Source organism: Phocoena phocoena, chromosome 12 (assembly GCF_963924675.1).
Source record: "Phocoena phocoena chromosome 12, mPhoPho1.1, whole genome shotgun sequence".
Classification (NCBI taxonomy): domain Eukaryota; kingdom Metazoa; phylum Chordata; class Mammalia; order Artiodactyla; family Phocoenidae; genus Phocoena; species Phocoena phocoena.
In genome coordinates, this window is record NC_089230.1 from 15,832,881 (window position 1) to 15,859,456 (window position 26,576).

Genomic DNA, 26,576 nt, shown 5'->3' on the forward strand with positions numbered 1-26,576 from the left:
ACAATGCTGTCTGGCATGTATTAGTTGCTCAGTAAACATCTGTGGACTGAATGGATGTATTTCCCTTGAATTGCCTTTATATAAGTCTGTGTTAAATTAATGGGATGTTTTAAAATCAGAATTTTAATTACCATGCATTCCTAGAGGATAACGTTTCTTAAGTCCCTCTATGCCACCTTAGGTGGAAGTAGAGGATGGAGATCCTGGAGGAAGCATGGCCACTAGTACTGTCGAGTACGTATGTTTCTGTACATCGTGGAACATAATTTTGTTGTCTGGTTGCATTAATACGTTGACCAAAAAAATCAAGAATATAAAATTCCACCATCATTGTGTCCGAATACCTTTGTTTACCCATTCTCTATTTTATTCATGTTATGTCGTGACAAGCGCCTCAGCCAAATTCTGAGTATTTGGTTCTAGAACAGGATTTGTCACAAACGAATTGTTTGACCCTTGACACTCACCTGTAAAATAGACACTCTGACCTCCTAACCTCTGAAGAGGGTGATGAAAATCAAGTGGGAGGAAAAGTGAGGAAGCACTGCGAAAAACATATTGAGGAACACGAAACGGTAGCTCTAATTTGGGTCATTACTACCCGCCCCTGCCCAGTCCGTGCGGGAGGCTGTGGCGCGGGACTGCGCAGGCGCTCCCCCGTCGGCCCCACCCCGCCTTCGTCGGCCCCGCCCCACTTCTGTCGACCCCGCCCAACCGGCGCCAGGCGCGCGCACGCCGCCCGGCGTCCTCGCTCCCGGGGCGTAGCCCAGCTTGCGCCGGAGTCACCGAGGTTCCCCCCAACACCGGAAGTGACCCTGGCGGGTTTGCCTTCAAATTCTCGGCGAGTGGAAGCAGCGCCCCGAGACTGGTGACCAGGCAGTGCTGGGTCCGTGAGCACAAAACAGGGTGGTTGGGGCAGGACAGGGCAGGGCCCTCCTTCATCGCTGCCCGGTGCCCCGCTCGGCCCTCCCGCTCCGCCTGCCGCTGGGCGGTTTCCCGAGGAGCCTCGGAGACACAGGTGAGTGTTGGCTCTCTAGGTCTCCTGGGAATCCCCGACCCACGTGGCCGGGTCGGCGAGGGATTCGGGAGCCTGTGATGCGATCCCGCTGCGCATTCTGCTGTGAACTTGCCGGTGCCTGCGCCGAGGTCCTAGGTCCTTGCTGTTGTCGCTGACACCTGTGGCTCGGATGACGGTCCCCCTACCGGAGGAGTCTTGTCCGGCCGGAGACTTCTGAGGGCTCCTGCCGATCCCACTCTAGGCCTGTCTCCTTAGAGAAGTCTCCGGCCGAGACAACCTGTTTTTATTTCCTCGCTTTTTTGACGGGTCCTCTCCCGAGTTCGTCCACGCCCCCGCCCGAAACCCTCTACCCTAAAAAAAACACAAAAAGCCTTGACTTTGGGGATGCAGCTTCCTTTCTTATGTTTTGTTAGGTAGGTGTGCTATTGCTGAGGATGTTCTTTCTTATTTAGTTTATTCTGGAGCCGGGCGTCCTCTGGGAGGCTATGGCCCTTTTTGTTTAGAGTCGGTACCTTTTACAAAACGTATCCCTCGAAACTTTGTTTCATACTGTATATTATATGGTGATGAAGTTAGCGATGAATGTGGATCCTTAATGCTTTGCAGTGGATAGTCTCAGGCCCTTATTTACTCAAAAATAATTTTCTCTTTTAACTGCGAAGTGCCATTTTTATATCAGTTACTAACATTTATATCAGTTACTAACATTGCTCCTCTCTTGAAAGCACTCATTTGTCTTCCTCTTTGAAATCAGACCTTTAGATACTGCTGAGGACATTCCTAACGTTTTAGAATGTGTGCGATAAATCTTTGCCCCATAGTCACAATGCTAGAACACCAAGGTATTGAAAGATTCTTGTGATGTTCATACAGGCCTAAATATCTCAGTGTGCAGCCTTATTTTCTTTTCCAAAGGAGATGGTTTTTGTAATCATTGAGTTCTCACACAAATAGTGGCAAAACTCTTTGTCTTGTATTAGTATTAATAACTTGTGACTTGTTTCATATCTTAAAAAAAAAAAAGCAGTGCCAATCGACTTTCCAGCATTCTTAGACTATGAAAAGTTATATAAAGCTCCTTTATGGCATTGGTTATTCAAGACCTTTTTACATTTTATAGATTCAGTATTAGGCATATTATATAGTCTACAACGGATTCTGCATCTTATTTTGAAACTGGTATCACAATTCTGACAAATACTAAGGATTAGAGAATCTTGTAGAATTTACTGTATTAAAAACAATGTTGAATTTCTGTTTACAACAGTGGTTCTGGGTTGTTTTTTAGCTGTTTGACTGCTTAAAAAATACTCTTTGTGGACCACACAGCATCACATTAAGTTTGCTAGAACTTTTGCCGTAATATTGAGTTTTTAGTGTTTAAAAAATTTTGACTCTGTTATTTGAATTAAAATTTCATGTTGCATCTTACTTAGTTTAAATAAATGAATTTAGTCATTAAGATAAATAAATACTCAGTACACTTAAGCAAAAGGGTGGTTCTGATAGGAAGGATCATGTAAAAGAAAAGCTTGCTGTAAGACAAAGCATGCGTCACCTGTGCTTATGTTTATTTTTCTCTTTAATAATCTCTTTAAAAACCAACAGTCTGTGTTTTTGGACAGTCTCAGTTTTTATTTTTTTATAATTATATTTTATATATTTATAATTATAAATTATAATTTATATATAAATTTATAAATTATAAATATAATTTATAATTATATTTAAATTATAATTTAATTTAATTATATTATAATTATATAATTATAATCTCATTTTTGTTCTATTAATTGAACCAACAGGTAGTGTTTACAGTTCACTGTGGTTAAACTTTGTCTATAGGCTTTTCTTCACATATATTCATTTCTTCAAGTACTGCCAGATATTGTGTCAGGTAGACCCAAATTCTGTCTTCCTAAAGTGTAATTTTGGCAATGATAAGGACATATTCTTGAAAATTGAAGAATCTCATAAATTTACAGTGTTGACGTTCATTTGAGAAGAATGTGTGATACTAAGAGAATAGGAAAGTTTGTTTTTTGTCTAACATTTATTCATTGCATGGTATTTTGATACATTTTCAGTAAACACATCATTTCTTTGATAACCAAGAATTTTTCAGGTCATTTTTAATGTGGCCTTGGATTGACTTTACATTTGTTTGTTAGAAAATGTTGATTCATTGGCTCCTCAGGAATTTTATCTGACTAGAAAGAAGTATCCATAACACGGAACCTTCAGAGAAGGCCTGGAGTGACTTCTGTGAATTTTGGAACATTGAGCCCTGGCCCTCAGAAATACAAAGGGACAACCTATATATAAGTAACAATTTAGATTTTTTTTTTTTTAGTTGGGGAAACGGAAGAAAGATCTGGAGGGAGTCTGTTAAGGAAAAGAGAGAGAGAAGGAAGAGACGTTAGAGTCTTGCTATCTGTGCTTATCCAGATCAGCGATATACTGCCAGCAGCCAGCTCCAGCTGTACCCTTATAACATTATTGCTCAGACTAGGCGTCACTGTAGGGCATATATAGCTTCAGAGCAAAAGCAGTCGCACAGTTCTGGTAGGGGTGATTTGAGGATCAAGCAGTGTGAGAGTGCTGAGGGTCAGAAACTGGACAAAAGTAAGAAATCTTAATAGTTAGACAAAACCTGACAGTATTCATTCATTCGAAGATTTACTGAGTATCTGCTGTGTGAAAGGAAGCATGGTTCTAGATGCTGGGGATATATCCATAAAATAGCAGAGAGCCATGGTCCCTGACCACAGAGCTCTTATTAAGATGGAATATTATGGGCTTCCCTGGTGGCACAGTGGTTGAGAGTCCGCCTGCCAATGCAGGGGACACAGGTTCGTGCCCGGTCCGGGAAGATCCCACATGCCGCGGGACGGCTGGGCCCGTGAGCCATGGCCGCTGAGCCTGCGTGTCCAGGGCCTGTGCTCTGCAACGGGAGAGGCCACAACAGTAAGAGGCCCGCGTACAGCAAAAAAAAAAAAAAAGATGGAATATTATCATTGGTCATGCTTTTCAGTCATGGGATTGTTTTTGCTTTTCTTTTGGACCCCAGATGCTCAGTCTTGAATTACTTATAGACCTTAGTTCATAGCTGTATTGCTTCATGACAAATTACCCGAAAACTTAATGGCTTAAAACAACAAACATTCATTGTCTCACGGTTTCTTTGGTCAGGCTCTGGGCATAACTTGGCTAGGTGCTTCTGATTCAGGGTCTTGCACAGGCTATAGTCAAGGTATCAGTCAGGGCTGCATTTATCTCAAGGGTCAGCTGAGGGAGGATCCAACTTCCTGCCTCCCTCACATGGTTGTTGGCAGGATTCAGTTCCTCTGGTCTGTTGGACTGGGGGCCTCAGTTCCTCACTGGCAGTTGCCCTTGCGCCTCCATCAGTTCTTTGCCATGTGAGCCTCTGCACTGGGCAACTCACAACATGGTAGCTGGTTTTCCCTTAGAGTAGTCCAACGAGAGAGCAAAAGATAGTAAGCAAGGTGGAAGTCCCAGTCTAATCTCAGAAATGATGTTCCATTATTTTTGTATATTCTGTTTGTTACAAGCTCACATTCAAGGGGAGATGATTACATAAGGTTATGGACACTAGGAAGCAGAGGTCATTGAGAGCCATCTTACAGGCTCTCTGTGATTATTGATGGATATAAGACCCTTCTTTTGTTGTATTTATTTTTGGTTACTCCCCTACCCTCCATCCTCTTTCTTCATTCATATTTCCCTATCTCACCCTCCACAGACACTGTAATATATTTAATATATGTTCTTCGGTGTGTATGTGTCCTTTAAAAAAGAGTGTTTTATTCACCATATATATTGGGTTGGCCAAAAAGTTCGTACAGGTTCCACGACATCTTACGGAAAAACCCGAACAAACTTTTTGGCCAGCCCAATAAATATAGCATAATTTTAAGTTTATAAAATGATCTTGGGGGCTTCCCTGGTGGCGCAGTGGTTGAGAGTCCGCCTGCCGATGCAGGGGACATGGGTTCGTGCCCCAGTCTGGGAGGATCCCACGTGCTGTGGAGCGGCTGGGCCCGTGAGCCATGGCCGCTGAGCCTGCGCGTCCGGAGCCTGTGCTCCTCAACGGCAGAGGCCACAACAGTGAGAGGCCTGCGTACCGCAAAAAAAAAAAAAAAAAAAATGATCTTGACACTTAGACCTTGTTCTATGTCTAAGTATTTTTTACACCCAACCCTGTATTTTGATGATCTATCCATGTTGCTATTTGCATGTTTTGTTCATTGCTTCTATCTGCTACGTAGTATTCCATAGGGTGCATCCACCATATTTCCTTATCTATTTTCTTAGCAGGGAATAGATAAATTACCTCCAGCTATTGATTTCTCAAACAGTTCTGTCATTAACATCCAAAAACAAGTCCCTTTGTGGATCTGTGTGAAATTTCCTCTGGAATATTTACAGAAAAGTAGGGTTGCAGGGTCGTAGGATATATGCATACATAATTTCTCTAAGTACTGCCAGATTGCTCTCCAAAATGATTATACCAGTTTCTGCCCACACATTCTATGTGAGAATGTCCTTTTTCCCAAATAATTGCCAATACTTAGTATTATTGGATTTATTAATTTTTTTAATCTGGTAAATGTAAAAGGGGTCTCTCATTGCATTCTTCTATTACTAGTATCTGTACTTGTAACCATTTGGGATTTCCCTTCCATGAATTACGCTTTATGCCTTTATGCGCTACCCATTTTTTAAAAAATTTTATTTATTTATTTATTTATTTATTTTTGCTGTGTTGGGTCTTCGTTTCTGTGAGAGAGCTTTCTCCAGTTGCGGCAAGTGGGGGCCACTCTTCATCGCGGTGCGCGGGGCCTCTGACTATCATGGCCTCTCATTGCGGAGCACAGCCTCCAGACGCGCAGGCTCAGTAATTGTGGCTCACGGGCCTAGTTGCTCCGCGGCATGTGGCATCTTCCCAGACCAGGGCTCGAACCTGTGTCCCCTGCCTTGGCAGTCAGATTCTCAACCACTGCACCACCGGGGAAGCCCGCTACCCATTTTTGTATGATTTTGTATGAAGTTCTTTTGTCTGTTAGTGTGAGGAATTACAAGGATGGATTTTCTCAGCTTAGATTATAATTGCATTCCTGTCTTGGTCATGGTGGGAGAGAGAGAGAGAGAGAGAGAGAGAGAGAGAGAGAGAGAGAGAGAGAGAGAGAGAGAGAGAGAATTGCGCGCTGATACATTGTTAGTTAGCTAATCGTTTTTTTCTTTTTTTTAGTTAGCTAATCTTTTATTTAAGATTACCATATCATGTTCATAAGTGAAATAGACTTTTTATTGCTGTTAATTAGTTTTGAAATTGAGGTGATTCTCACCTCATAAAAAGTTGATTCGTTTTCCCCTTGTTTTCTGGGCCAATTTTTCTGTAATTGGAATTAGCTTCTGTCTAGAGGGTAGGTAAAAATCCACCTATAAAAACCCCATATCCATATATGCACATCCTCCTAAGTACAAAGACTATGCTTAGTTCTTGTATATGGAAAGTTTCAGGGAAGATGCATTTAGCATTTATTGAAGACCTACTCTTTGCCAAGTACTATGGTAGGGACTCTAAATAGCCATTTATTCCTTCTAGTGCAACTCTTGGAAATAGTTACTATCCCAATTACAGATTTAAAAACTAAGGTTCATTAAAGTTAAGGGGCTTGACAAAGGTGGCAGAATTACAGTTGCAACCAAGATTCTTCTAACCTCAAAGCACGTGTGTTTTCTGCTGTGTCACAGTGCCCTCCAAAAAATGATCTAACATTCTACATTTGTTCTGCAGATGTTCAATAAGACTTGTATGTCACGCACTGAAGTTACCATCTCAGACCTTTCCTCTGTAAATCCTGCTCTAAAAGAACTTAGAGATTCAAGGTACACAAGTGCCTTGAGATGAAGGCCCCAGTAAAGTGCCAGGGGACTTTAGAAGGGGGAGGGCTTATTTTGAACTGGGAAGTTCAGAAGGTTGACATACTGGGAGAATTGCCACCTGAGTGGGGTTTTGACACATAGGTAGGGTTTGACTGTGAGAACCTGAGAAATTTCTTTGAAGGAGTGGAAATTAGCATGAACAAATGCATAGAGATGGAAAGTACATTGTGAGTGTCTTCAGGGATCCTTGGAAAGTATACTTTTAAAAAACTCTTTGTAGTACTTATTTTTAAGAGATAATATTAAATGTTTCTTTCTTTTTTAGCTTATAATTGAGCATGAGTCTTCTTATGATTAGTGAGAATGTAAAATTGGCCCGTGAATATGCATTGCTGGGAAATTATGACTCTGCAATGGTCTATTATCAGGGAGTTCTTGATCAAATGAACAAGTATCTATACTCAGTCAAAGATACATACCTCCAGCAGAAATGGCAACAGGTAAGAAACATGACTGATGTTTGTTTTAATAGTTTAAAATACTCAGATGTAAATAGGTAGTGCTTTTGCAGCTTTACGTTAAGAGTGTATAATTTATTACATGGATTTGTATATAATGTTTCTTAAAACTTGATTATTATATTAGTCCATATTCGCCATCATCAGTATGATGAGTTCTCAGTTATTCTAATTTTTGGAATCTAATAGTAATGGTTTTCACATTTTTTTCTAGATCGCATTTTTACCTGGTAAACTTAGAATTGACTTTATTAAGCCATTATTGAAACTGCAGATGACACCTGAATCTCTCAAGTACCATATTCTCTATAGAACATCATAAAGCAGACCATTCTTGCATCCCACTTGAGGAACTTCAGTCACTGAGGACCAGTAAAACTTTATAGGTAGAAACTATAAACAGGTCCAGTTGAATATGGCATTTATAATAGGGTTCAACAATGTCACAGGAGAGAAATATTTTCTATAATAGTCTTTTTGTGCTGGTCTTTTAGGTAGAGTATTATCCCTCAGATTCTACTAAACTGCTTTTTTCATAGTATTCCATATTTGTCCTAAATTTCTTTAAAAGAGAGAAATATTCTACCTCTTTGAACTTAACCTCTTTCCTTAAGTCTGCCTCTGCATATTTTACATTAGAAGGGGAAAACACTTTATTTCATAAAGAGTCTTAAATTTGTCACTGAAAGACTTTTAAGACCTTTTGTTCTTAGGCCAGCAGCTTTTACTTAAAAAGTCTAAGCTTTTTTATAAGGATATTTAAATCATTTAGTTTTAAAACCAAATATGACTAACTTCATTTCAGTGTTTCATGTGTGTGTGTGTGTATGTAGTTTTAAAATTGAGTCAAGACTGCTTTTAAAAAATATGTATTGGTTGTGTGTGGATTGAGCCATTTATCCTCTGAAGCTTTATTTTTCAAACTGTGGGATGCAGTCCATTAGTGAGTTATGAAATTAGTGGATTCTGATCAACATTTTTAAAGTCAATTAAGTAGCATAAGAACCATGAAAGCACAACTTGCAAAAGTATTGTTTTTACCAAACTTTGAAGTTACAGCTAACTTTTAAATTTGTTATGCATTTTGAATAAGAACCATAAGTCAGTCATGATGGCTTCATTAGCCAGGATACTTAATTCATTTTATCAGAATTAATTTTGCAAATAGAAATAAAGAATTCATGAACCATTATTAAAATTTCAACAGAATATTTTGGTATGGTTTCCTGGATATCTGATGTCAAAATGGAGGCTTCTGACATCTTTAATAAATGGCCCAACTTAATCTTGGCAGTGATTTATTAGTTATAGAAATTTAAAGCGCCATATTCTCCTTTGAAATCAGGTTTGGCAGGAAATAAATGTGGAAGCTAAACACGTTAAGGATATCATGAAAACACTAGAAAGCTTTAAACTAGACAGCACTCCATTAAAAGCTGCACAGCATGAGCTTCCAGCGTCCGAGGGAGAAGTCTGGTCCCTGCCTGTGCCTGTTGAACGAAGGTAAGTGGAGACCCTTTAAGAAACACACTGGCACGGAAAACTGATAGCATTGGTTCTACCTAGGAAGAGAACTGGGGACTGAGAGACGGGAATGGGAGAGGGCTTTTTACTGAATACCTTTTGTAACTCTTAAATTGTGCATCATGTACTCTGCCTCATTTCAGTAAGTTAAATTTAGGTAGACATAGACCAAAAATATGCTTTCGTGAATGAGCTTGAAGTAGTGGAGGCACTGTTACCTTATGGAAGGAACATGGGGATGGAGATTGAAATATCTGGGCTCTAGGTCTGTATCATTATTTGTAGCTCTGGGAAAATCATGTAACCTTTCTAGAGCTCAGCTTTTTGTTATGTAAAGTGAGGGAATTAGACTAAAACAGTGGTTCTCAAAAAGCTATCACAGAATACTGCTATTTATCAAGCTATACTGCTGCTAAAATTTAAAAATGGGCTTTTTAGTTCACAGAAAAAAAGAAAAGATAAAATGTTCTCAATTATAGGTTTTTTTCTTTGGTATTTTTATCCCCAGTTTCCTATTACCTGGTGCCAGCAAATGAACAATTAGTGAAAGTTGATATTTACTGAAATGCAAAAGAGCCAATTATGCTTAGTTCCACTGCATATTTTTTAACTGACGAGTGTGCAAGTGAGTGTCATTTATCTATTTTACTCACATAATAGATTTCCTAGTTTATATTGTGGGTTTAAATACATTAGTGTAAAATAGCATTGTACAAAAAACACTGACTTTCAGGTTCTTTGTCCCTTAACCAGTTTGAGAACCTTGCATTAAAACGTTGCTCAGGTGTTTTTCAGGTGTTTAAGATTCTATCATTATAACTGTTAATTCTCAATTGTATTTTATGATAGGTGCTAGATATTGAGTGCTCACGGAGTTCTGAGCACTAATGTAGGATACACGTGTTATTTTATTTATTTCTTACAATAAGCCTTCCAAATAAGTCATATTTTTTCTGTGTTTCAGGTAAGATAGCTGAGGTAGAGGGAAGTCAAGTAACTTTTTCCAATTATCACAGAGGTAGTAACTGGTGGGGCTAGGATTCGAATCCAGATGTGTTTGATTACAAAGCTGGCACTCTGCCATACCAGTCATTCCCAAACTCTAGCATACATAAAGATCTCCTGGGATACTCATTCAGAATGTGGATTCTGGGGCTTCACTCCCAGAGAATCTGGTGTAATAGCAGGTGGAGCCCAGAAGTCTTCAGGTGATTCTGATACAGGTGGTCAATGGATCACACTTCGAGAAGTACCATACCAAAGTGTTCCCCCTCCAGTTTAAAGTTAACTGATGGATATTGATTGTTTCTTAGCCACTTTGATTTTCTTCAGCTCCAGATAAAAGTACTAATGTTCTATTATTGACTCTGATACCTTCTGAATATTTACTAAATTTTACCCTTACTCTAAGTACTTTTATGTATATTTTCTGTTTTATTTTAGAATTCACTAAAATTTTTTTTAAAAGTACAGCAATAGGCTCATTAAAGAAAAATAGGAAAATGCATAAAAGTAGGGGGGAAATCATAGAGTCATCCTAGTGCAACTTCTAGTCTTTTATGCATTGTTTATTTTCATAGTTGTAGTTGTGCTATATCCATAATATAGAACCTTGTACCCTGTTTCCTTAAAAAATCCTAAAAGTAGACAACAATTATCATACACTTACCAAATACCGTGTTAACTGCTTTACATGTATTACATATATTACTTAATTCTCAAAACAGTCCTAGAAGGTAGGTACTAAACTTGTAGCCCCAATTTCTGATAAGGACACTTAAGCTTAGATAGGTGAAGTAATTTGCTCTTCATATTGTAAACGTTGATAATTTATAAGCCATCTTAGACCTTATTCTCTGCTACTTTTAAAGGGTTGTTTGCTACTCTTTTGAGGGATATAACCTACATAGTTAATCATGCTCTTATTCATTGTTTCCTCTTTTTTTAAAAAATTTTATTTATTTTTGGCCACGTTGGATCTTCATTGCTGCACACAGGCTTTCTCTAGTTGCGGCGAGCGGGGCTACTCCTCGTTGCAGGGTGTGGACTTCTCATTGCAGTGTTTCTGTTGTTGTGGAGAACGGGCCCTAGGGCACGCGGGCTCAGTAGTTGTGGCGCACAGGCCTAGTTGCTCCGCAGCATGTGGGATCTTCCCAGACCAGAGATCACACTTGTGTCCCTTGCATTGGCAGGCGGATTCTTAACCACTGCGCCACCAGGGAAGTCCTCCCCTTTTTTGTTGTTATAAATAAAGTGAATATTTTTCCACATTTATGATTACTTTTTCTTAATTTCAAAAGTAGAACTAATAATAGATGAGTCAAGTTGTGTTTTTATTTTACCTATGAATATGTCTTACTCCTACTTTCTTTTTTTTCCCTCCTTCTGGAGAATCATCATTTGGCCCTTGTATTAGTCTACACTGGCTGCCATAACAAAATACCACAGACTGGGTGGCTTAAGCAACAGGAACTTATTTCTCACAGTTCTGAAGGCCAGAAAGTCCAAGACTAAGGTGCCAGCCAATTTGGTTCCTGGTGAGGACTCTTCCTGAGCAGGTGACTTCCTCTTCTCTGTGTCCTCACATGGCAGAGGGAACAGCAAGCTTTCTGGTGTCTCTTAATAAGGATACTAATTCCGAGATCGGCCCCACCCTTTTGATCTTATTTACCTTTTTTTTTTTTTTTTCTGCGGTACGCGGGCCCTCTCACTGTCATGGCCTCTCCCGTTTCGGAGCACAGGCTCCGTACGCGCAGGCTCAGCGGCCATGGCTCACGGGACCAGCCACTCCGCGGTATGTGGGGTCTTCCCGGACGGGGGCACGAACCCGCGTCCCCTGCATCGGCAGGCGGATTCTCAACCACTGTGCCACCAGGGAAGCCCCTTATTTACCTTTAATTACTTCCTTACTTCAAATGATCACATTGGGGTTTAGGAATTCAACATAATGAATTTTGGAGGGGTACAAACATTCAGTCTGTAACAGCCCTGTGACTCCTTTATCAATTACTGGTAAGAACTTTCCAGTGAATAGATGTGCCCAGTGATTATTCAGTTGATTTCAAATTTAATGAACTGTTTGGTTGCCACAATCTAATATGTTGAGGCAGGAGGCTTCTCTCTTAGGGGTAATGGAAAGTTGACTTAAATGAGTCTTTCATCTTGAAAAGTCTATGATGATGAACCCTAGTGTCCCTCCTTATTGCTTCTGGCTTTTCTTCAGTATTTTTTTCTGTCTCTGATTTTAAATGCCCTGGATTACTATTAACTACAAAGTTCTCCTCTTTGACTTTATTTGCTGCATCTTTCTGTTTCTTCCTGTAATTTATTTTACTTGCTTCCTCAACTGAATATCCCTCAAAACTCTTTATTTTTCTGTTGGTCTTAATTTGTACTCATGCTTAAGAGCGCTTATTCTTTCGGCTCCCGTGGTGATTCTAACCTTGACATTGCCTAAATTTTAATCCCATTTGAAGAACAGATTTAACTGATCCAGCATTCTAGTGCTGTGCACAAATATGTTTGTACAGGAGGTTCACTGAAGCCTCTTAGAGGAAAGATTAGAAATAGAATAAAACTTTTTGGTATGATTCTTTTAAAATGTCTTTTAAAAGTCAGCTGATGTCCCTCAAACATCTTCTCATCTCACTGAATAAAACACAAAGTTTTCTGTATGTCCCTCAGTGCCACCCTGTGAGATCTCGTTCCCTGCCACCTCTGTGACCTAAGTTCTTACAGTTCTCTCCCTCAGCCTTCTTGAACAAGTCAAACACAAATGTTTCAGTTCTCTGCACTTGCCTTTCCTTCAACTCAGATGTTTGATGGCTTGTTCTCCCACTTCTTTCAGGTCTCTACTTAAATGTCACCTCAGAAAGGCCATCTCTGATGACCCTACCTATATCATTCCATAGACCCTACCATTCTTTATTTTCTTAGATAGCATTTAGCATCATCTGATGTACTGTTTATTTCTTCATTGAAACCCCTTCTGCCCACACACACACTTGAATGTGAGCCTGTGAGAGTAAAGGCTTTTATTAAAGTTATTTAAAAAATTTTTTTACTTTAAATGCAGAGTAGTGCCTGTCAGTAGTAATAGTTCAGTAAATTATTTTTCGGATAAATGAATAGCAGTAAGAAGTGGATAAAGGGACTTCCCTGGCGGTCCAGTGGTTAGGACTCCATGCTTTCACTGCAGGGAGCATGGGTTCCATCCCTGGTCAGGGAACTAAGATTGTGCAAACCACAAGATGCGGCCAAAAAAATAAAAGAAGTGGATAAAGTATGACACATTTTATGTGACTGACTGCCAGCTAGCCATTAAAAGTCATTTATGAGGTGATGATAGAGGAAAGAATACCGGCAATGCCTCATGATATAATGAGTAGAGAAAAATAAGAGCATATGTGTATATAACAGTTCCAATTTTGTTTAAATGAAAGGCAACCGTAAGAAAATAAACTAATATGTTAAGTGGTTAACTCTGGATAGTGGGGTTAAGGTGACTTTTTCAAATTCTTTATACTTTATTATAATTCAGTGTCTATTTTATTTTTCTTAAGAGGAAAAATAAATATATATTTTAAAGCAGTATCCCTACTTGGCTATCCAAGTTTCTAAATCCAAAATTGAACCCTCATCATTCCTTTCACATATATATTGGTTTGGCTTTATCATCCTCCCAAATTCTCATTCTCAACCTTTCACATCTATCTTTTTTCATAGTGTCTCTTAGATTTTTATCATTACTCCTTGAGCTAGGCCCTCATCTCATGCCTTGATAACATCTCCCTGCTTTTTGTGTTTCCTTCATCAGTGTATCTTATTATTAGACTGATCTTTCTAAAACCTTTTCAGTGGCTGCCAGCTAAAAACCAAGCCTCTTGAACTGGCAGTGTTTAGATCTACTTACTGAACCACCTTATCTGTTCAGTATCATGTTTTAATGTTTACCATTGTCTTCACAGTTAGTAACTTTATAACCTTTACATAGATTAAGCTCATCTTGCTTTCTTTGCTTTTCTTCACTGATTTTCTTGTCTGCAATTGTACCATCTTGTTTAGGTCAACTTCTGTGTTTCCAGGTCCAATTTACTTTGTCTTCAAGAGGCCACTCCCATTGCCACAGTACTAGATCTCTTCCACACTTTCTAGTATACTTGCCTAGTCTTATGTATCTTCTTTCTTAACTATACTTGAGGTATTTGAGGATAGGACTCCCCTGCCTTTTTTTATTGCTTATTTTACTGGCCCCAACCAAGTCTAGAAGTGTAGTAGAAGCCTAATAAATATTTGAGAGGTCTAAATCCTGCCACAGAAATAAAGATGAAGTGATCTACATAGAGGTAAAGCACCATACATGAGTTCTTGTAACTGTCCATAGCCAGTGCTTATGTCAGTTTTTTTTAATGGGAAAATGATTAAATTTTATTAATTAAAACAGAACTGTGATACATTCTAAATAAAATGGTACCAAATTGCACATATATCAGTACATAAGTGTGAAGTCTACACCTGTGCTTTGTTCTTGCTCTTCCGATAAAACTCCCTTCTCTGATTATTGTTCTCTTTTCAGTTTCCAAGAATCAGACTAATTTTTCATCTAATCCGATATACAATAGCTATTTCCTTTTAAAAGAGAGGTGATGATCACTTGACTTCTATTATTTCTACCATAAAACCATAGTGCACCACAGACAGCTATGCCCAGTTTAAATGCTAGACCTTAGATTTCAATGACCTCAAGTTTATTGTTTTATCTTGTGTTCAGTTATGCCTTTGCTTCTTTAGTTCATAAACTAACTTACACACTATGTGTGTTCATCTATATATGGACCAACTCCAAGAGTTGAGTATGATTTTCATGATCTTGTATTTGATTAGACCCTCACCAGGACCTAGAAAACGCCAGTCGTCTCAGTACAGTGACCCTAAACCACAGGGTAACCGTCCAAGTACAACTGTCAGAGTTCACCGTCCATCCGCACACAGTGTTCACAATGACAGAGGGAAAGCTGTTCGTTGTCGGGAAAAGAAAGAACAGAATAAAGGAAGAGAGGAAAAGGTAAATGTTACTGGTTTTCATAAATGAAAAAGTTATTTATTAACCTTAAAAATGAAGACTGTACAAATTTTAATAATTTTTAGTAATTAAATCTGCTACTATAATAAAACCATAGTCACACTCCACCTAGGCTAGGACTTTTCCTACTCACTATTCAACAAATAATTTGGGGGTTTTTTGTTTGTTTTGTTGTTGTTGTTGTTGTTGTTGTTTTTTTGCGGTACGCGGGCCTCTCACTGTTGTGGCCTCTCCCGTTGCGGAGCACAGGCTCCGGACGCGCAGGCTCAGCGGCCATGGCTCACGGGCACAGCCACTCTGCGGCATGTGGGATCTTCCCGGACCGGGGCACGAACCTGTGTCCCCTGCATCGGCAGGCGGACTCCCAACCACTGCGCCACCAGGGAAGCCCTATTTTGGTTGTTTTTTGTAACTTTCTATCTTGATACAATTTCAGACTTGCAAACAAGTTACAAGAATGGTATAAAGAACTTCCAGTGTGGTGAACTGGGAGATTGGGATTGACATGTATACACTGATGTGTATAAAATGGATGACTAATAAGAACCTGCTGTATAAAAAAATAAATAAAAGAAAAAAAAAAGAACTTCCATATATTCTTTACCCAGTTTTACCAGTTATTAATATTATGTCCCTTTTGCTTTATCATTTACTCTCTGTATATACTTTATTTTTCCTGAAGCATTGAGAGTAAGTTGTAGAAATGAAATCATGCCATTTTACCCTTAGATGTTTTAGAGTCAGTTTCCTAAATACTAGGACATTGTTTCACATAAAAACAATGTAGTGATCAAAAATGATAAATTTTGCATTGATACAGTACTGTTATCTAATATACAGACCTTTATAAAATTTTGCCAGTTATCCCAATAATGTCATTTATAGCTCCCCCTGCCCCCCCTGTGCCAGGACCCAATATAGAAGCATACATTGCATTTGGTTGTCACGTTTCTTTAGTCTCTTTTATTTTTTTTTAATTTTATTTTTTTAATTTATTTTATTTATTTTTGGCTGCATTGGGTCTTCGTTGTTGCATGAGGGTTTTCTCTAGTTGCAGTGAGCAGGGGCTACTCTTCGTTGCAGTGCGTGGGCTTCTCATTGCGGTGGCTTCTCTCGTTGTGGAGCACGGGCTCTAGGTGCAGGCTCGGTAGTTGTGGCGTGCGGGCTCAATAGTTGTGGCTCGTGGGCTCTAGAGCGCAGGCTTAGTAGTCGTGACGCACGGGCTTAGTTGCTCAGCAGCATGTGGGATCTTCCTGGACTGGGGCTCGAACCTGTGTCCCCTGCATTGGCAGGCGGATTCTTAACCACTGTGCCACCAGGGAAGTCCTCTTTAGTCTCTTTTAATGTGAACATTTCCTCTGCCTTTATCTTTTTTGGCCTGACTTAAGAGTTACTTTGTAGAATCTTCCTCGGTTTGGATTTGCCTGATGTTTCCTCGTGATTAGATTTAAGGTTGTGCATTTTTGGCAGGAATACCACTGAAGTGAAGGTTTGTTCTTCTCAGTGTATCATATAAGGAGGCACAGGATGTTTATTTGTTCTATTACTTGTGATAAACTGGATCACTTGGTTAGGGTGGTGTCTGCCAAGTCCCTCCACTATACAGTTACTCTTTTTCCCTTTATAGTAGTTTGTGGGGAGATACTTTGAGGTGATATAAATATTGTATTTCTCATTAAAGTTTCAGTTACTTGCTTTAGCATCCAGTGATTCTTGCCTGAAGCAGTTATTCCTCTGATAATTGAAAAATCATTTTCTAATGCTATTCTCTCTTCTACATTAATTACTTGACATTGAACTGTAAGAAAAAACTCTGTCTCTTCCCCTTTATTTAATTTTATCAGTATGGACTGGTGGACTCTTATTTTATTCAGTGAATTAAAATCTATTTCTATCTTTTTGATGCTTAAATTGCCCAAGATGTGAGGAGTGGGAGACCCTTGAAGCTGGGTCTTAAGTCTTTTTGACACATACTCACCATTCTCTGAGTATTTCCTCATTTTCTGGCAAAATAGGATGTTCCAGGCTCCTCATGTATTTACCCCACTTCTCCAGGAAACCCTGGTTCCTGTTAGTGAGGAATGAGATTTATAAACCAAGATTTCACTACCAATTATTATTTGAGGGCCTGTGCTCTCTTACAGTAAGAAATATATGGGACTCTGAGAACCTAGTTTCTGTCCTCTCTACTTCCACCTCCCCAGTCCCTTGCCCCAGGCACATACCTAGTCTATGAAATGGTAAAATACAGGCTCACTTCTTGGCTTGTTGTACCAAAAGGACCCCTCCACACCACCTGGGCAAAGTGAAAACTGGGTTAAGCAAATGTAAAGCCCCCAGTGCTGCCCATTCAGTCCTTTTCAGAACATCATATCATGGGCTTCCCTGGTGGCGCAGTGGTTGAGAGTCCGCCTGCTGATGCAGGGGACACGGGTTCGTGCCCTGGTCCAGGAAGATCCCACATGCCGCGGAGCAGCTGGGCCCGTGAGCCATGGCTGCTGAGCCTGCGCGTCCGGAGCCTGTGCTCCGCGACGGGAGAGGCCACAACAGTGAGAGGCCCGCGTACCGCAAAAAAAAAAACAACAAAAAAACCATCATATCAGCCCGTACTTCAAGATCTTTTTCCTAAATTTGCAATCTAACTTTGTAATTCTGCTTGAGAACCTCATCCAGTAACCAGCCAAGCCACACCTTTAAATATAATCTTCCTTGTTGATATAGATACAGATGTGCATTTAGCTCTTGATTTTGTGTCATCACCTTTATTCCCCATCTTCCCCATTTCTGGAGGTCATTTGCCCTTGTACATCTGGATAGTCAGTTCCCTTGAGTCCCTCTCACCATCGTTCCATAGTCCCGTATTTCTGTACTTTCAGCAACAGCAGTGCTATTGTAGTTCCTGAAACAAGGAAGGGTATGCGGAAGGTGGCTAATGCCTCTGGCCTTAGGCAGTATTATCAATACCAAGGTTGCCCTCACCTATCATGTAGGGTTTGGGTTGTAAGCCTTTTAACCATCTGTGGTTTGCAGAGCTCAATGTCCTATACCTTTTTCATTTTATATCTATACTTTTATACCCTGAGAAATGATGTGTAGAACCTGAGGTACTATAATCAGCAAATCAGTTGTCCAAGATAAATTAAATTGAATTAATATGATTTGCTTGTTAAAACAGGAAGATATAAAGCTTTTCAAAAATATAGCATGGTGATTAAGAGTATGGGCTTTGGAATCATGTAGACTTGTATTTAAGCACCATCCCTGCTGTTTCTGGATGTATTACCATAAGCTACTTGGGCTTTCTAAATTTTATCCCCTCATATATAAAATTACTTTAACGCCTGTCTTATAGAGTTTTTGTAGGATAAATAAAATAACTTTTTTTAAAAAATTTATTTTATTTATTTTTGGTCCCGTTGGGTCTTCGTTGATGTACGCGGGCTTTCTCTAGGTGCGTTGAGCAGGGGCTGCTCTTCGTTGTGGTGCGCGGGCTTCCTCATTGCGGTGGCTTCTCTTGTTGTGGAGCATGGGCTCTAGGCACACGGGCTCAATAGTTGTGGCTCGTGGGCTCTAGAGCACAGGCTCAGTAGTTGTGGTGCATGGGCTTAGTTGCTCCACGGCATGTGGGATCTTCCCGGCCCAGGGCTCGAACCCATGTCCCCGGCATTGGCAGGCAGATTCTTAACCACTGCGCCGCCAGGGAAGCCCCAAGATAACTTTTTTTTCTACCTTCCCCAGAAGGAGGCTCACTTTGAAAAAACGTTCTTATTTACCAATGGAAGTATTTTAGCCTTCAGTTTAAAACAAATAGTGTTTCCATCACCCTTTGATTCTCTACTGTTTCAAGAATAGGGCAAGAGGACAAAGTATAATAAATAAACATAAAATCAGCTACATTAAGAGGAGATCTTAGGGGCTTCCCTGGTGGTGCAGTGGTTGAGAGTCCGCCTGCCGATGCAGGGGACACGGGTTCGTGCCCCGGTCCGGGAAGATCCCACATGCCGCGGAGCGGCTAGGCCTGTGAGCCATGGCCGCTGAGCCTGTGCGTCCGGAGCCTGTGCTTCGCAACGGGAGAGGCCAGAACAGTGAGAGGCCTGCGTACTGCAAAAAAAAAAGAGGAGATATCTGTGTCTTTGCTGAGTGTAGACATGACTTACGTGCTAAAATCCTCAGGACTTGACAGCCAAAGAGTAAGTGTATAGAATAGATTTTCTTCCCAAATCAGCCAGTGTGTCTTTGTTGGTAATATATGCCCAATGTTGAGAAACTTACATTTGAGGAGATCAGAATAATATATTTCAAACAATTATAGAACAATTAGACGCTAAACTGGTGGTAGCTAGTGACTAAAAATAGCAGAATTCTTAGAAGGAGAAAGCTTCATGGAAGAGATAAAGCCATTAAGTCATAAAGAATGAATAATTTTTTTTTCCTATTTAAAACCTTTTGTTACCTATTCACTTAGAAAATCAGAAAATAGAGCAAGTGAAAAAAGAAAACTCAGACTCACATTCTTACCCACCCAGAGTTCTGTTAATCTCATGGTATATGCTTTTAATGCTTTTCTATTGCGTGATTTTTCTTTTTTTTTTTACCGTAACCGGAATCATAAAGTAGCCTGTTCTTTTCGATTATCAATGTATCCTAACAGTCTTTCTATGTTGAGTTGGTCTATTCCTCTAAATAGTAGCTGTACAAATGACTAAAGAAAAGGAAATAAGAGCACAGAAACAAGTGTCTTCAGTGAAATGTCTCTCTTAAGTCTATTGCCCATTATGCAAATGAGTTTTTTTTTTTAGTCTTGAGTTTTGAGAGCTCTTTATATAGTCTAGAGACTAGTCCTTTGTCAGTTATGTATTTTGCAGATAGTTTCTTTAAGTGTGTAGCTTGTCTTTTCATTGTTTTAGCAGGATCTTTCACAAGGCAAAAGATTTTAATTTTGGTAAAGTCCAACATTTCCTTTTTATAAATTATGCTTTTGGTGTCAAGTTTGTAATTCTTTGCCTAGCCCTAGATCCCAAAATTTTTTTCTTAAAAGTTTTATAATTTTATGTTTTACATCTAAGTCCATGATCTATTTTGAGTTGATTTTTGTGTAACGTGTGAGACTTAGGTCAAGGTTCATTTTTTGCCTATACGTGTTCAATTGCTCCAGCACCTTTTGTTGAAAAGGATTTGTTATAGCACAGAGAACTACATTCAATATCCTGTGATAAACTATATGGAAAATATATGAAAAAGAATATATATGTATATATATATAACTGAGTCACTGTACTGTACAGCAGAAATTAATACAACATTGTAAATATACTTCAATAAAATAAATTTTTTACACCTTGGTCAAAAATTATTTGGGCATATTTGTGTGGGTCTGTCTATGGGCTCTCTATTACATTTCATTGATACATGTATCTGTCTCTCAACCAATACTCCACACAGTCTTGGTTACTATAGTTATATACTGCATTATGTACATAGTAAGCTTGAAATTGAGTAGACTAATTCATCCCATTTTATTCTTCCTTTTCAAAGTTATTTTAGCTATTCTAGTTCCTTTTTTTCATGTAAATTTTGGAATCAGCTTTTCTACATCTACAAAGAATCTTGCTGATATTTTGATAGGAATTATGTTAAACCTATGTATCAGTTTGGGGGAAATTAAGATCTTTGTTACATTGAGTCTTCCAATCCATGAACATGTTATCTCCTTTAGATCTTTGATTTCTTTCATCAGCATTGTGTAGTTTTCAGCATGCAGGTCTTGCATATATTTTGTTAGATTTTAAACGTACGTATTTCACTTTTCTAAGTGATTGTATCAGTGATATTGTATTTCAGTATCCACATATTTATTGCTAGTATATAGAAATACAAGTGACTTTAAAAATTCTTTTAGGGCTTCCCTGGTGGCGCTGTGGTTGAGAGTCCTCCTGCCGATGCAGGGGACGCGGGTTCGTGCCCCGGTCCGGGAAGATCCCACATGCCACGGAGCGGCTGGGCCCGTGAGCCATGGCCACTGAGCCTGCGCGTCTGGAGCGCTCCGCAACGGGAAAGGCCACAACAGTAAGAGGCCCGCATACCGCAAAAAAAAAAAAAAGAAAAAAATTCTTTTAAATTGCGGTTTAAATATGTAGAACGTAAAATTTACCATTTTTAAGTATGCATTTCTTTTCTTTTTTTTTTTTTTTTTGTGGTATGCGGGCGTCTCACTGTTGTGGCCTCTCCCATTGCTGAGCACAGGCTCTGGACTCGCAGGCTCAGCAGCCATGGCTCACGGGCCCAGCCGCTCCGCAGCACGTGGGATCTTCCCGGACCGGGGCACGAACCCATGTCCCCTGCATCGGCAGGTGGACTCTCAACCACTGCGCCTCCAGGGAAGCCCTAAGTATGCAGTTCTTAAAGTGCAGTTGAGTACATTCACATTGCTGTGGAACTATCACCACCATACATCCACAGAACGTTTTTAATTTTGCAAAACTGAAACTCTGTGCCCATTAACCAATAACTCCCTGATAAGGAAAACTCTATTTTTCTTTCTGCTTGCTACTTACAAAACACTTCTGTACTCCAAATGTGTAGGATATTTTTTCCACATCAAGCAATTCTTTGACACCAGTTGTGTGTCCTGCAGTCTAACTCAACTGGCATCAGATCCACAGGTTAAGAGTTCAGTTGCACAGGGTGCCTCCACATCACATGCCAGTTGCAAGTCCAGCTTGTCACCTGTGCTTCTGACCAACTGGTATAAATCAGAGGTTACCAAAACAACCCCCTTGGGCTTGATAATTTGCTAGAGCAGCTCACAGAACTCAGGAAAACATTTTTCTTACTAGATTTACCAGTTTATTACAAAGGATGCAATTCAGCAACAGCTAGATGGAAGAGAAGCCCAGGGCAAGGTACGTGGGAAGGGACGCAGAGCTTCCATGCCTTCTCCAGATACGCCACCCTCCTAGCACCTCCACACGTTCACCATACCCTATCCTTTTGGGGTTTTATGGAGGCTTCATTACGTGGGTATGATGGATTAAATCATTGGCCATTGGTGATTCATTGAACCTCCAACCTCTCTTTCTCCCCAGAGGTTGTGTGGTAGCACTGTAAGTTCCAACCCTCTAATCACAGGTTTGGTTCCCCTGACAACAGTCCCCATCCTGTGATTAACTAGGGGCTTTCCAAAAATCACCTCATTAACGTAAACTCAGGGGCTTGTTATGAGTATCAAAAAACACCTCTTTCACCTTTACTGCTCTGGATCTATTTCAGGAGCTGGGAACAAAAACTGCATATTATAACAAAAGATGCTTCCATTGTTCTTATCAGTTAGGAAATCATAAGGGTTTTAGAGTTATATGCCAGGAATAGGACTAAAACTAAGTATGTATTTCTTGTTATAAATCATAATATTGCATTTCCTGTTCCTTCCCCCTGCCCACAGCCCCTGGCAACCACTATTCTACTTTCTGTCTCTATGAGTTTGATTCCTCTAAGTACCTCACATGAGTGGAATCATACAGTATTTGTTCTTTTGTGACTGGCTTTTCCTACTTAGCATAATGTCTTCAGGGTTCATCCATTTGATAGCATGTGTCAGAATTTCATTCCTTTTTAAGGCTAATATTCCATTGCATGTATATACCATATTTTGTTTATCCAGTCATCCATCAAAGGACACTGGTTGCTTCCGCCTTTTGGCTATTGTAAATAATGCTTCTATGTCATGGGTATATAAATGTCTCTTCAAGACCCTGCTTTCAAGTCTTTTGGAGATATATATATATATTCATATACAGAAGTATTCGTGTATAATTCTGTTTTTAGTTTTTTGAGGAATCACCAAACGTTTCCACAGTGGCTGCATCATTTCACATTTCTACTAACAGTGCACAGTGTTCCAATTTCTCCACATCTTTGCCAACACTTGTTATTTTCTTTTTTAAAAAAATTAATTAATTAATTAATTTATGGCTACGTTGGGTCTTCGTTCCTGTGCGCGGGCTTTCTCTAGTTGCAGTGAGCAGGGGTTACTCTTTGTTGTGGTGTGCGGGCTTCTCATTGCAGTGGCTTCTCTCGTTGCGGAGCATGGGCTCTAGGCGCATGGGCTTCAGTAGTTGTGGCACGTGGGCTCAGTATTTGTGGCTCGTGGGCTCTAGAGTGCAGGCTCAGTTGCCCCATGGCATGTGGGATCTTCCCAGACCAGGGATTGAATCTGTGTCTCCTGCATTGGCAGGCAGACTCTTAACCCACGAGGAAAGTCCCTGCCAACACTTGTTATTTTCTGTGTGTGGTTTTTTTAGTTAGTTAGTTAGTTTGTTCTAGTTTGGTAATAGTTTTGTAATAGCCATCCAAATGGTGTGAACTAGTATCTCACTGAGGTTTTGATTTGCATTTCCCTAATGATAAAATTGACTTTTTACGTATATTTAGTATCCTGCCACCTTGCTGAAGTCATTTATTAATTCTAGGAGAATTTTTGTAGATTCCTTGGAATTCTCTGGGTAAACATCATGCCATCTGAAATAGAACAGTTTTATTTCTTCCTTTTGGATTTGTATGTGTATATGTCCTTTTCTTGCTCTGTTACACTGGCTACAACTTCTAGCACTATGTTGAATAAGTGTGATGAAAGTGGACATCCTGATCTTAGTGGGGAGAGCGTTCAGTGTTTCATCATTAAATATAATGTTAGCTGTAGAATTTTTTTTTTTTTTTTTTTGGTACGCGGACCTCTCACTGCTGTGGCCTCTCCCGTTGCGGAGCACAGGCTCCAGACGCGCAGGCTCAGCGGCCATGGCTCACAGGCCCAGCCGCTCCGCGGCATGTGGGATCTTCCCGGACCGGGGCACGAACCCGCGTGCCCTGCATCGGCAGGCGGACTCTCAACCACAGCGCCACCAGGGAAGCCCGCTGTAGAATTTTTGTGTGTGCTTCTTACCAAGTTGAAGAAATTCCTCTTTACCCCGAATGGATGTTGAGTTTTGTCACGTGCTTTTTGGCATCTGTTGCATGATCGTGTAGTTTTCCTTCTTTGCCTGTTAATATGTGGATTATATTGATTTATTTATTGTTTGAATTTTGAACTAGCCTTGCATCCTTGGAATAAACCTCACTTGGTCATGGTATATAATTCTCTTTATATCTTACTGAATTCTATTTGGTAATATTTTGTTAAGGATTTTTGCATTTATATTTATGAGGGATATTGGTCTATAATTTTTTTGTTTTGTTTTTTAATTCTCTTTGATTTTGGTATCACAGTAATAGTAGCTTCATAAAATGAATTGGAAAATGTTCATTCTGTCTTCTGGAAGAGATTGTGTAGAATTGGTAGTTCTTGTTTAAATGTTTGATAAAATTTTCCAATGAAACCATCTGGGCTTGGATATCTTTTTTGGAAGTTTTTAAATTATGAATTCAATTTCCCTAGAAGTTGAAGGGCTGTCTAAATGATCTTTTTCATAATAGTTGAGTTGTAGTAGTTTGTGTTTTTCAAATAGTGATCCATTTTGTCGAAGTTGTCAAATTTATGTCAAATTTATTTTGAGCACCAAGAAGGAGTCTACATTCTTTTTAGCCTCTGCTGCTTTCTTTTACCTCCTGGTAGTTGTTAGTATTTTCCCTTAGAAATGTCAAAATTTGAAATTCCATAGCTCCCCTTGGCCAACCTGTTATAGAATTGTTTCTCCTTTCTGCCTGTCTGAAATTTGTTTTGCTTTGTCTGCAAACATTCCCTCAGCACTGTGTTCTTTGGGAGAAAATAAGGTGAGAACTGTTGATGTAAAGTGCCTTATATTTGTGTTTCCCTGGGCTTGCAGTTTAAGTTTCTAATAGTCAGGAACAGTGTCTTCTTTCTATCCCCCGCAGCTGCTCGTACAGAACAGATTAGTATCTGTGAATGAATAACAACTTCATAAATACTTAGAAGAAAAGATAACCTCCTCTTTTAAATGTTATACAACACCTCCCTTGAATCTTTAATGTTCCTATTAGATACTAAATATGTAAATTGTGAGACAGGCACTTATTTGGTCATCTAGTGTAAGACTTTGAATATCGTAAATATTGGTTAAGTCTAGACATTAGTACTGACTTTAGACAGCACCAGTGACAAAGAAATCATCATGTTATGGGCAAAAAAATGTTATGGATTTTGGAGATGGGGTAACAATCCTAGTACAAGACCAAGTAAATGATTATTTACACCAATATAAAGTTTCATAAATTTTCTTGGCTTATAAAATTCATGACTGTCTCAGCAGTTTTTTCATAGCACCTCTAGGACAAAAAGAATACCCATCCATTTGAAATTTGGTTAAAACAACTCATGTCCCAACAACACCTTTTGGACACTGTACAGTTTCTCAGACCTCGGAGTCATAGTGGACATTCCACTGTCATTCCTCTTCCACATTGATTTTTCCCGGTATATGTTTTTTCACAGCAACTGCCAAAAATCCAGCCTCACAAAAAATATGGGATTATTGAAAGGAATGCAGCAGTCTTAATGGAGAAACTGAACTACCTCGAGCCGGTAGTTCACCCAATGTTCAAACAGGTGTTTTTGTATTTCCCTCAAAAATCTGAAAAATCCTGCAGTGCCCTGTGAGTTCACTGTTGTGCCTTGGAGTGCTTTAGTGTGCATCTTGCGGCCCTAATGACTGTCCTCACAGAGTGGGGGAGGGAAAATCTCTCCGAAGGACTGAGGTGTCTTTTGGAGGGATGTGGGAATAGTGAAAAGGGATGTTTGGGGAGCATCAGTGGGGACTGAGTACGTGTTAAAGATTGACCCATAATCTTAGCTAAATAAACCATCTGTCTATAACCTTATCTCTTCTAAAGCTTTGAGATAAATGCCATACATATCTAATATTCACTAGGGACTACAGTTTATCTCAATATTAATTTTTACTATTGTCAGTTCATATGCATAATATTTTTATTTTTCTTTAATACCATTGTCATACTTTTTATGTAAAAATAAAAATTCAGTATGAAACTCTGATGTTGAAGGATGACTTGTAGTCTTTGATTCTGTCCTTATTACTTGGTACTATTACATTAGCTTTTTAAAAAATGTCACTTAAGTCCAATCTTTGTTTCTGACTCATAGAAACAAAATATAATTTTTGAGTCAATCAAAAGCTCTTGTTTTTTCTCTCTGTTTGTGTAGAACAAATCACCTGCTGCAGTTACAGAACCAGAGACAAATAAATTTGATAGTACTGGATACGATAAGGACTTAGTAGAAGCTTTGGAAAGAGATATAATTTCTCAGAATCCCAATGTTCGATGGTAAGTTATATCACAACAAAATAATTGGATGTTGCTTTTTGGAACAGAAAATGGAACAAATGTGGGCATGTACTGAAGATCAGTCCTTGAGGATAGAACCTGAGCACATATAATGTGAGCATGACACATAATGAAAAACTTGACTTTGGTTCAGGCTGTACCAGTTTTTGTCTGAGATTTTTTAATTTAATGAAATAAATAATAATAAAGTTCTTATCAAATTAAAAAT

The 26,576-nt window shown here is 39.4% G+C and overlaps 1 protein-coding gene across 1 annotated transcript in view; it reads left to right on the top strand.

The window, feature by feature from the left end:
• Positions 1–764: 764 nt before the first annotated feature.
• The window catches only part of KATNA1 (katanin catalytic subunit A1), a 35,770-nt gene continuing 9,958 nt past the window's right edge, over positions 765–26,576 (top strand). The window contains exons 1-5 of the mRNA XM_065888773.1: positions 765–1,018; positions 7,254–7,428; positions 8,792–8,949; positions 14,854–15,034; positions 26,226–26,347. Of these exons, the coding sequence (XP_065744845.1) occupies positions 7,267–7,428; positions 8,792–8,949; positions 14,854–15,034; positions 26,226–26,347 (623 nt within the window). The 5' untranslated portion in view covers positions 765–1,018; positions 7,254–7,266. The remainder of the gene's footprint in view (positions 1,019–7,253; positions 7,429–8,791; positions 8,950–14,853; positions 15,035–26,225; positions 26,348–26,576) is intronic.